Source organism: Triticum dicoccoides, chromosome 2B (genome assembly GCF_002162155.2).
Source record: "Triticum dicoccoides isolate Atlit2015 ecotype Zavitan chromosome 2B, WEW_v2.0, whole genome shotgun sequence".
Taxonomy (NCBI): Eukaryota; Viridiplantae; Streptophyta; class Magnoliopsida; order Poales; family Poaceae; genus Triticum; species Triticum dicoccoides.
The window spans coordinates 106,058,183-106,070,724 of NC_041383.1; the positions used below are offsets into that span (position 1 = coordinate 106,058,183).

Sequence of the window (12,542 nt, forward strand, 5' to 3'; positions counted from 1 at the left end):
AGCATCTCGGAGTTGGAATATATGCTTGATGAGTTGATCAAAGCATATGGTTTTATATAGAGTTTTGGAGAAGCCTGTATTTACAATAAAGTGAGTGGGAGCACTACCGCCTTTCTGATAAATATATGTGAGTAACATATTGTTGATCAGAAATGATGTAGAATATTTCTGGAAAGCATAAAGGAGTATTTGAAAGGAGTTCTTTAAAAGAAAGACCTCAGTAAAGCTACTTACATATTGAGCATCAAGATCTATTGAGATAGATCAAGACGCTTGATAAGTTTTCAATAAGTACATACCTTGTCAAGATTTTGAAGTAGTTCAAAATGGAACTGACAAAGAAAGAGTTCTTGCCTGTGTTGCAAAGGTGTGAAATTGAGTAAGACTCAAATCCCGACCACGGTAGAAAATAGAAAAGAGAATGAAAGTCATTCCCTATGCCTCAGTCATAGGTTCTATAAAGTATGCTATGCTATGTACCAAACCTATTGTATACCTTGCTCTGAATTTGGCAAGAGAGTACAATAGTGATCTAGGAGTAGATCATTGGACATTGGTCAAGAATATCCTTAGTGAGGACTAAGGAAATATTTCTCAATTATGGAGGTGATAAAAGAGCACGTCGTAAAGAGTTACATCAGTGCAAGCTTTTACACCGATCCAGATGACTCTAAGTCTCAATCTGGATACATATTGAAAGTGGGAGCAATTAGCTAGAGTAGCTCCGTGCAGAGCATTGTAGACATAGAATATTTGCAAAATACATACGGCTCTTAATGTTATAGACCCGTTGACTAAGCTTCTCTCACGAGCAAAACATGATCACACCTTAGTACTCTTTGGGTGTTAATCACATAGCGATGTGAACTAGATTATTGACTCTAGTAAACCCTTTGGGTGTTGATCACATGACGATGTGAACTATGGGTGTTAATCATATACAGATATGAATATTGGTGTTAAATCACATGGCGATGTGAACTAGATTATTGACTCTAGTGCAAGTGGGAGACTGAAGGAAATATGCCCTAGAGGCAATAATAAAGTTATTATTTATTTCCTTGTTTCATGATAAATGTTTATTATTAATGCTAGAATTTTATTAATCGGAAACATAATACATGTGTGAATACATAGACAAACATAGTGTTACTAGTATGCCTCTACTTGACTAGTTTGTTGATCAAAGATGGTTGTGTTTGCTAGCCATAGACATGAGTTGTTATTTGATAAACAGGATCACATCATTAGAAGAATGATGTGATTGACTTGACCCATTCTGTTAGCTTAGCAGTTGATCGTTTAGTATGTTACTATTGCTTTCTTCCTGACTTATACATGTTCCTATGACTATAAGATTATGCAACTCCCGTTTACCGGAGGAACACTTTGTGTGCTACCAAACGTCACAACGTAACTGGGTGATTATAAAGGAGCTCTACAGGTGTCTCCGAAGGTACATGTTGAGTTGGTGTATTTCGAGTTTAGGATTTGTCAATCCGATTGTCGGAGAGGTATCTCTGGGCCCTCTCGGTAATGCACATCACTATAAGCCTTGCAAGCAATGTGACTAATGAGTTAGTTACGGGATGAGGCATTACGTAACGAGTAAAGAGACTTGCCGGTAACGAGATTGAACTAGGTATTGAGATACCGACGATCGAATCTCGGGCAAGTAACATACCGATGACAAAGGGAACAACGTATGTTGTTATGCGGTTTGACCGATAAAGATCTTCGTAGAATATGTCGGAGCCAATATGAGCATCTAGGTTCTGTTATTGGTTATTTACCGGAAACGTGTCTCCGTCATGTATACATAGTTCTCGAACCCGTAGGGTCCGCACGCTTAAGGTTTCGATGACAGTTATATTATGAGTTTATGTGTTTTGATGTACCGAAGGAGTTCGGAGTCCCGGATGAGTTCGGGGACATGACGAGGAGTCTCTAAATGGTCGAGACGTGAAGATCGATATATTGGACGACTATATTCGGACTTCGGAAAGGTTCCGAGTGATTCGGGTATTTATCGGAGTACCGGAGAGTTACGGGAATTCGCCGGGGAGAAGTATTGGGCCTTATTGGGCCGTACGAGAAAGAGAGAGGGGCTGCCTAGGGCAGGCCGCCCCCCCCCCCCCAAAAGCCTAGTCCGAATTGGACTAGGGGGAGGGGTTGCGCCCCCTCCTTCCTTCCCTTCTTTCTTCCCTTTCCTTGACTCCTACTCCTACTACATGGAAGGGGGGAATCCTACTCCCGGTGGGAGTAGGACTCCCCAGGGCGCGCCATAGTTGAGGGCCGGCCCTCCCCTCCTCTCCTCCTTTATATACGGAGGAGGGCGGCAGCCCATAGACACAACAATAGATCTCTTGATCTCTTAGCCGTGTGCGGTGCCCTCCTCCATCATAGTCCTCCTCGATAATATTGTAGCGGTGCTTAGGCGAAGCCCTGTGATGGTAGAACATCAAGATCGTCACCACGCCGTCGTGCTGACGGAACTCTCCCTCGACACTCGGCTGGATCGGAGTTCGAGGGACGTCATCGAGCTGAACGTGTGCTAGAACTCGGAGGTGCCGTAGTTTCGGTGCTTGATCGGTCGGGCCGTGAAGACGTACGACTACATCAACTGCGTTGTTCTAACACTTCCGCTTTCGGTCTACGAGGGTAAGTAGACAACACTCTCCCCTCTCGTTGCTATGCATCACCATGATCTTGCATGTGTGTAGGGAAATTTTTGAAATTACTATGTTCCCCAACATGGGCCCCCTCACTTATCTCTTTACCCCACATCATCACTTACTTCCAGAAAAAAAATTCTCCATTGCTCTCTCTCACGTGCTCTTGAGCTCAAACCTGCGGATTTCGATCTCTTTTCTCGAAGCTCCGTTTCCGAAACTGTTTTGGGGGATTGTTTCTTGGTATGTGACTCCACCGTTTGTCCAATTAGTTTTTGTTTTTAGTGGTTTATACTTTGAATAATTAGCTACTCTTGGTGCTGCTGTAGATGAGCTTGCATGTTGAATTCTTAGTGTTCTAAGTAGTTTGAATGCTTGCTATGGCCTCTATGTATCCCTATGAGTAGTTGCTATCAATTTTGTGACGTTTTGTTGGGAAATTTTTTTGAACTAAGAATTCAGATTTTTGTTCATAGGAAAAAATGTACGCGGAGATGATGAACCCATTTGGAAGGAGCTCTTCGAGGAGATGATCCTCGGGGGCATCTTCTAGTGACAATTCTGCTTGCCGATCTTATGTTGAACCAATGAAAGTTCCACACGTGATGCCGTCACCAAAACATGCTTATGGCCTTGCGATGAATATATGGTGCATGTGGGCATTAAGGAGGAATTTGAGCAATATGTTCACAATGCTGGCCTCGGTCCCTACCTTTCAGATAAGTGTGAACAACGCCAACTTCTCACTGAGTCATTTGTCAAAGGATTTACATTTTACCCCCGTGAGTCTAGGGTGTCTTTTAAGCTTTATGATAATCCATTTACCATCTCACTGGAGAATTTTTCTTACCATTGCAAACTGCCATTTTGGGGTTCGCTTGATGAACCACCGAAGGCTGAGTATGAGTCATTCTTGACTAGCCTTTGTTACGGTGAAAATAGGGGAGTAAGACAAGGAAGAATAAAGAGCATTCACTTTCTCGCAATTCTGTATATTGCATTATTTAATGGGAAATGCATAGTAGGCAAGCAAGATTGTAGCATACTTTGTGCGCCAGACTTGAGCCTCATTCACACTGCTCTCACTGGTGAATGGAATTATAACCTTGGAGCGATTGTTGGACGTAGACTTCACAATAATGCTAATAGTGGCTGGTTCTATGGGGGAATTTATGCCACACGTTTGGCACGAGAGCTGGGTGTTTCACCTTTGCCCTTTGATCCTATCCTACCCATGCAATATTTAGATTTTGAGGCTTTAAAAATCCATAAGATCCTCAAAAGAAAAATTCATGATTTCACGTATAATTTGTTGTTTAACCAAACTTCTGTTGTGCACACATATTTGCCTGCGCCTGCTCTTTTTGATTATCACAGCAAGGGGAGATATTTTGTTCTTGAGAGCGAGGCCCGAGCTCATAATGCAGCAGTGGTGGCAGCACAGTGCCGAGACATCCGCACCAAGAGCCTCTGTGAGCTACCACGCAGACTAGCTACTACCCTCCAGGCTACCGACTGATTACAAACTTAGGCCAAGAGCCTAAGCTTGGGGGAGTACGTGTTTCTCACCGACATTATATTCATGTCTACTTATCATTCTATTTGTCGGTGTTCACACTTTTTCATTGTATCATCCATGCTTAGATTTATTTTCTTGCTTTCTTCTTGTGTGTTTAAAAAACTTTAGAAAAACCAAAAAAATTAGTTATAGTAATTTACTTTCTTTGCATGCTTAGTAGTAGTATTAAAAGAAAATCCAAAAAGATTTCCTTGTTCTTCTTTTGCTTGTTGGGAGCTTTCCCATGTAAATAGTTTTTCTCGTTTTTGCATTTCCCTTTTATTTGCTTGTTCAAGAAAACCAAAAACTCCAAAATATTTCAGTGTGTTTCTCTGAATTTCTTTTCCTTTTATTCGAGTTGTACCGAGGAGAAGACCACGATGAAAATGTTGAGTGGCTCTCATATGAATAATTGTTGAACTAATGAGAGCACATTTTACCTTGTCTTCTCCTGTTGAATAAAATGTTTGCAGATTCCTGCTTAGTCCACGGCATTCTTGCACTATTATTATTTTCATATCGTTTGCTCATGCAAGTGAAAGGCAATAATGATGACATCCGTAAACTGGCCGTGGCAGGGAGAAACTGGTATGAACTCGACTTGTTCTGTTTGTGTAAATATGTTTAACCTAGTATCCATGATTCAGCCCATTATGATTGAACATGTTTGCAATGACAATTAGAGATTATAGTTTCTCATGCCATGCATAAGTAGTTGGGAGTTGATAATGATTTATCTTGGATATCAACATAGCGTTAAAATGATTGTGATGTAGTACGATGATATGGTATCCTCCTTTGAATGTTCGAGTGGGTTGACTTGGCACATGTTCATGCATGTAGTTGAATCCAAACCAACATAGCCTCTATGATATTTATGTTCATGGTGTTCACATCCTACTCATGCTAGTGTCCAATGTTACTTATGCATAATGCATGGTTATGACCGTTGTTGCTCTCTAGCTGGCCGCTTCTCAAGCTAAATTGCTAGCCTTTGCCTATACTAAGTGGGAAGTCTACTTGTACATCAAAAACGTTGAACCCAAAGTTATTCCAGATGAGTCCACCATACCTACCTATATGTGGTATTGCCCTGCCGTCCTAAGTAAATTTGCATGTGCCACCTCTAAAAATTTCTGCTGATTTCTTGGTGATAGATTTCTGCTGATTTCTTGGTGATAGATTCGTGCATGTAGTCTAGTGTATGTGTATGTGTCTCCAAACAGCCATTGTATCATGTATGTATATGTTCCCATTTTTTGTTTTTTTGTTCCCAAATTTAAGAAATGTTTGCGTTTTTAAAAAAGTTGATAAATTTTTAATAATACATATTATGAAATTTGTGTTCAACATAATTATTGGGAATTTGTCAATAAATTTGGAAAAACTGTTCAATTTTACAAAATTTTCATACACAATTTAAAATTTCAATAATATTTACAAATTTCAAGAAATGGTTACGATATGAGAAAATGGTCATGTTAATTGATAATGGCGGAAACTGAAAATAACTGAAGCATTCAAATTAGGAAAGAATACACGACCGGAGATCCATCTGTCTGGCCTAGTCTAGCACACTCCTCAATTGGTGATTTTTTGGACCATGGATAAATGACCCCAACTTCTGGCAGCAGCCTGGCATGAACATATGAGGCATTCTGAGTCAGTTTTAAACGAATACCGACACTGTTTGCACATTGCGATACGTCTCGCAAGTTATCAGACCATTTTCACCAAGAAAACTCTAGAAAGTACAAAATTTGTCAAAAATCCAAACAACTTGGCATAATGCTTTGAAAATGTCACATAAGCTGGTGAAAAAAACTGGTGCCACTTGACGTATATGGAAAGATAACGTGCTTTCAAACTGACTCTTTAAGCTTTACCGAAACACCCTCCATTGAATATGATCTAGTTTTGAACATTCTTAAAATAACCTCGGCTTTCGCAAGCAGATGGGCATGCATGTGGTAGGCATCCATGCCTGGTTTAAATGATTTCTGACACCATATGCAAGTTGCGACACATCCGGTCATTTATCTGTCTTTTTGACTTAGAAAACTCTAGAAGATGCAAAAAAAAGTCAAAAACCAAAACAACTTGACATTTTGCCTTGAATTGGGCCCATTTGAAAGATGTCGAGACACAACGTGCTCACAAATGGAGCCTTCTGCGCAACCCGAACACCCTTCATTGAACATGGTCTAGTTTTGGACATTTTTTAAATGACCCCAATTTTTTCAAGAAGGTGTGCATGCCAATGGTAGTTATTCATGTCAGGTTTGAACAATTCTGACACCGTATGCAAGTTGCGACACGTCCGACCATTTATCTATCTTTTTTGACCGAGAAAACTCCAGAAAATGCAAAGTTTGTCAATAAAAAAACAACTTGGCATGGTGCCTTAAATTGGCCATAGGAGACGGTGGAATTTTTTTGGGGCCATTTGAATGATGTCGAGAAACAATGTGCTCTCAAACGGAGGCTTGTGGCCAACCTAAACACCCTTCATTGAACATGGCCTAGTTTTGGGCATTCTTGAAATGTTACCAACTTCTTCAAGCACACGGGCATGCCCATGATAGTCATCCATACCATATTATGCAAGTTGCGATACGGCCGACCATTTATCGACTTTTTTTGACCGACAAAACTCTAGGAAAGTCAAAAATTATCGAAACCAAAACAACTTGACATGATGCCTTGAATTGGTCGTACAAGTTCATGAAAAAAATTGGGGTCATTTCAAGGATGTTGGGAAACAACGTGCTCTCAGACGGAGCCTCTGGCCTAACCAAACACCATCCATCAAACATGGTCTATGTTTGGACATTCTTCAAATGACCCCAACTTTTGTAAGCAGGCGGGCATGCCAATTATAGGCATCCATGTCAGGTTCGAACGACTTTTGATACTGTATGCAAGTTGCGACACGTCCTGCCATTTATCGGTCTTTTTTGACTGAGAAAATTCCTGAAAACAAAAAAAATGACGAAAACCAAAATCACTTGGCATGGTGCCCTGAATTGATCATACAAGGCCATGGAAAATTTGGGCCATTTCAAGGATGTTGGGACACACCGTGCTCTCAGACGGAGCCTTGTGGCCACCCGAACACCCTCTGTTGAAAATGTTGTCTTTTTGGCATTCATGAAATGGTCTTAACTTTTGCTAGCAGGTGGGCATGCCCATGATAGGCATCAATGTGAGGTTTAAAGTAAAAAAGTATTTAAAATTATGATCTAAAAAGTAACCAAATTTGGAAGTTCAAAAAGAAGAAAAATGAGTTAATAGGAAAAGAGAAGAAAAAACTAAAAATATAAAATAAGAAAATGCTTAGGCTTTGGCCGAACTAGGCGACGGCATCACTCCTGTTAGGCGCATGTTAGGCTGGCCGAAGCGTTCACAGATTTTAACAAGTTCATAAATTTTTAGAAAATTGTTCACGGATTTGAAAATTTTCACAAATTAAACAAAAATATACTAAAGGAAGTTGAAAAGAATGTTCCCGGTTTTGGGAACCTCAGCTTGCCAGCCGGTTTTTTAAAAAAATCATCAATTTTGGAAAAATAATCATCGTATGTGAAAAAAAGTTCATCAATTTTGAAAAAAGGTTCATGCTTTTGAAAAAGTTCACAGACTTCTTTTTAAAATTTAAGGATTCGGAAAAAGTTCACAGATTTTGAAAATATTTCATAAATTCAACAAAAGTTCATGAATTTTAAAAATGAAATAGGAAATGGGAAAAAATAGGAAAAACAGATGAAAATCGGCAAAAAAAGGAAAACCACTGCGTAATATAACTAAGAGAGCTATCATAACTAAAAATGTCACAACTACTAACGTAGTCTGATGGTCACCTTGGTGTATAGTCAACGGGAGGTCTCTAGTTTGAACTTCGTTGGCTGAATTATTTTTACACTTCAAAAAAAGCTGAAACTTTAAGTGAAGAGAAAAAAAAAGATAAACATACGGGCCTATATGTATATGCATACTGACGGACGACTCATCATACATACAAAAGTGTGAAAAAGGTTCGTATTACCCCTTATACGGTTTATGGGGGGAGGGGTGTAGCGAAGCGAGTCGCTTTTTTCTACAGAGCTTGCTGGTTTGTCGAATTAGATATGGTCAACTTTGCATGGAATTTCGAAGAAAAAATTTCGTTGAGTCTAAGAGCATCTCCAACAGAGGCGGAGCGCTAAAATAGTTTTACAGTGTCACTGTAGCACTTTTAGCACGCCGCGGTCAACATTGATTTTCCAAATGCACAGAAACACGCGCCCGAAAGAACACGCAATACAAATTATGAAGCGTGCGAGGTCCAACGCTCAATATTTGCAACGTGCGATAGCGCTTTTAAGCGCGCGCGCTAAATTCTTTTGCACGCAGCCCAAAAAAGACGGATGTTAATGCGGGAGCAGATTTTGGGCGTTGGAGATGCTCTAACCCATGGAGATTTCCTCCATCCACCCTCCATGGAGATTTCCTTTCTTTTCAATCGTGGCATACCATGTAATATGCATTTGTAGAATCATGCAAATGGGAGAGATCATGTATACCTTGTGACTTGTGAGTGGGCACTGGAGGACGAGGAATCTTTTTCTCTAACCAAGTTCTCATTTTTTCCCCTAAGAAGATCGCCGATCTATTATAAAAGTTTATCACAAGTACAAAACACCCCAAATACAATAAAAAATTATATTGATGTCTCTAGTCTACCGAACAACCACCACCTTTGCATTGTAGCCGCTCCCATATTAGAGCAGGCTTGACCTTGTCGATAATATCCGAGTAATCTTCGTGCATGTGTCCCAAGGACGGAGCCGAAATCGCCGGTGTTGAACCCTTAAATAGATCTGGAACTGAAGCCAAATCTCGTCATCGCGCGCGCACGATAAGAAACCCTAACCCCGCCGTTCCAATGAGACGACAATAATCTACGACGTAGCTCCGTCGACTACGTCCGATGGACGAACTTGGGAAGGACCGAAACCCCGAAGACAAGCTCGAAGAAGTAGAGCCGCCATCCACCTCGAGTGCCGCACTTGCGAGGACTAAAAAAACCCTAACCTAAACTACTAACTAAAGCGAAGGCACCGAGATCCCCCCCCCCCTCTCCACCGGCTCCCGAAGTGACATGTTGAGGGGAGGGAATACTAATCGACGGACTCACCGGCGTAGCCTAGGTGGGAGAGTTTGCCGTAGCCACCAAGGGAAAAGGAAGTGGGAGAAAACACTTAAAAGAAAACATTTACGACGGAAACACTTAAAGGAAAACACTTAAAGTATCAACTAGTATTACTACTTCCCCTTCTTGCGTCAACTCTACTAGCAAGTGCAAAAATTCTGCAATTTATCTTTTCGTTTGTTCTAGTATAAAAGGTTTTGTTCTATACGCTTATATTTTTTGAGAAAGGTTGCAACACCGCAATCGCAAAACATCCAGGCCTACAACTTCCGGCCCACCTAAGGCTCGCCGTTGGGCCGGACGTTCCTGAGCACGAGCCGCATGCCGTGCTCCGGCTCCACGGTGAGCCTGAGCACCGGCGAGTGCAGGTAGTCTGGCGACAGAGCCACCTCGAACCCGACGAGCAGGAGCGAGAGCAGCACCTTGAGCTCGGCCATGGCGAAGCCCTGGCCGAGGCAGGTGCGCGCCCCGGCGCCGAACGGCAGGTACGAGTGCAGCTGCGGCCGCGCCGCGAAGCGCTCCGGGTGGAACTCCCGCGCGTCGGAACCCCAGAGCTCGGCGTCCAGGTGCACTGTCGACACAGGGACGTAGATGTTGACGCCCCCGGGAACGCGCACGCCGCCGAGGGCGAGCTCCCGCAGCGCCTGCCGCGACACCACCGAGCCCGCCGGGTACAGCCGCAGCGTCTCCTGGATCACCATCGTCAGCTGCTTCATTCGCTGGAGCGACGAGAGGTCCAGCGCGGCGGCGCCGCCGGCGAGGGCCTCCGTTGCCTCGTCCCTCACCCGGCGCTGCCACTCCGGGTGCAGCGCCAGGAGCATCATGCACCAGGCCGCCGTGACGGCCGTGGTCTCGTACCCCGCGAAGTAGATGCTCTTGCAGTTGTCCACCACGAAGTCCTCGGCCGCCGCGACGCCGACGCCGGCCTCGGCCTGGCCGCTGCGGAGCATGGCGTTGAGCAGGTTGCTCCCGCCGTCCGCCTCGCCGCTCTCCCTCACGACGTCCAGTATGAGCCTCCGCACGCGCCGGTTGAGCCGCCACGCCTCCCTGTTGCTCCTCGTGGGCAGGAACCTGAGCCCGGTCATCTCGGCGAGCAGGTTCGGACTGGACACCGTCTTCTGCAGCTCCCTGATCATGGCGAAGATCCTCTTGCCCTTGACGTAGCTGCTCCCGAAGCACGTCCGGGAGATCACGTCCCCGGAGTAGGTCCTGAAGTCGTCGTCGACCGTAAGCTCCAACGCGCCGCCGTCGCTCTCGGCCACCCTGGCCTCCCACGACCGTACCAGCGCCCGCGCCGAGTCCACCATCAGATCCACCATACCCTAGGAAATGGACGCCGGTCATAGTTCATTTTGGTACCTTGATCTTTCGGGGAAGAACTGATGATGTGGTACCTTGATCTTGTCGGGGAAGAACTCAGGGGCGATGAGCTTCCGCTGGCGTGCCCAGGCGTCGCCGTTGGACTTGAGGATGCCATCGCCGAAGAGCGGGTGGTGCGTGACCTTCATGTAGGTGCTCTTGCCGAGCTCGTCCGGCGAGACGGAGAGGCAAACGTCGCGGACCACGGCCGGGTCGCTCGCGTGCAGGAACACCATGTTGCCCACGGAGTAGGTGAACACCGGGCCTAGCGAAAACAAATTAAACAGCAGAGCAACAAAATCAGTAAAAACCTTGGGCCTAACTTGGGCCTAACTCCCGTATCCATCCGTCCATGATCGTGATCGATCAGGCCTGGCATCCTCGGTAGTGCAGCCCCGGCCGGCCGGGCCGACTATTTCGGCGTCGGGACAAAAGGAGCGGCGCGAAAGGCGCGAGCCCTCCGCCGCGCTTTTCGCCGGTGGGCGTGCAGCGGCCCCGTCTCCTTGTCGCTTGCGGTTGCGGAGTATCGAGAGACGGGGACAGCATCCTCAAGTTCAGGCACGCCCAGGCCCAGGTGTCGTCGTCAAGCCATGTTGGTCAGGGGAATCTGTGGTCGTCGATGGATGGCTTCTACTCATAGGCTCATGGCCATCAACGAATGACTTGAGAATTTTGATTGCATGCTGGACATCCCGATCAGACGGCTAAGCCACGCGACAACACTGTCGATGGGACCGGCTATGTGTTACGTGATTTGCCTGAAAAATTATTTTGTGAAGTCAATTTCTAGACTGCTAGATTAACGGCCGTCCTTTTTCCTCTTCTCCCTCCATTTTTCTCCCTTCAATCATTTCTTCCCCCACAAAATCAGCATAACCAAACTGTATATAAATTCGGCCAAGTTACATATAGCTATATATTGTGCTATCCAATCACATGACAACATGAGATGCATGCGTCGCATTGCCGCACGACCCAACGTTCTGAATATGTGTGTATTTCATCGCTCAGTAAAGCTAGGTCAATGATGGACCTCTTCCTTATGCCGACTTTATTTCTATCAGACTTTGGTTTGTGGCTGTGTGCAACCTAACTATGCAGAGACTGAATGTTGCTCATGATGCTTTGTATCCTCTTGATGCTATATTGAGTAAATAAAATTGCTCTTTATAGAGAAAAAAATCAAAAAAATATAAGTGATTCTCATAGTTAACATTAAATTTCTGTACGTGCAAGTATTCGCGCACTAGGTGTGGCATGGTATTGAATTTTCAGTTGGTGCTTTACCCTCATGGAATGGAACGGATTGCTATCCCTGTACTGTAGAGACATGAAGCATATACCTAGCTACAACAGCCACCACTCCTACCTCAATTATTGTTTCTTCTCTAGGTATTTTTTTTCTCTCCCTCTCTCTTTCATGATGCAAGGAAGGGGAAAACTAGAGCGTCTAAAATGGAACGGAAGTCGGTCTATGTATCCAAGTATCCGTTCGTCACCTAGCTGCCTGCCTGCGTTCATTTCTCTACATTTTTACGTCAGCTTGCACGCCTTCGAAAGACGATACCAAATCAACAAGGGATTATCTATCCACTCACGCGGAAAAGGGAAATGGAAATGGAAAGAAGAATAAGAAGCTGGCCACACATCGGTGCAGTGGATACCTAACCGTGGTACTGTTCGATCGAATCAAACTTGCAATCAGCAACCAATAAGCTAGCTAATCGCAATCCATGGCTGCGCGCACCTGCAGAGAGAGAGA

The 12,542-nt window shown here is 44.3% G+C and overlaps 1 protein-coding gene across 1 annotated transcript in view; it reads right to left on the bottom strand.

Moving 5' to 3' along the window:
* Nucleotides 1-9,513: 9,513 nt before the first annotated feature.
* LOC119362384 (cytochrome P450 714B1-like) overlaps nucleotides 9,514-12,542 on the bottom strand; it is a 3,615-nt gene continuing 586 nt past the window's right edge. The window contains exons 2-3 of the mRNA XM_037627589.1: nucleotides 10,816-11,045; nucleotides 9,514-10,743 (exon numbers count right to left, since the gene is read on the bottom strand). Coding sequence (XP_037483486.1) covers nucleotides 9,700-10,743; nucleotides 10,816-11,045 — 1,274 coding nt within the window. The 3' untranslated portion in view covers nucleotides 9,514-9,699. The remainder of the gene's footprint in view (nucleotides 10,744-10,815; nucleotides 11,046-12,542) is intronic.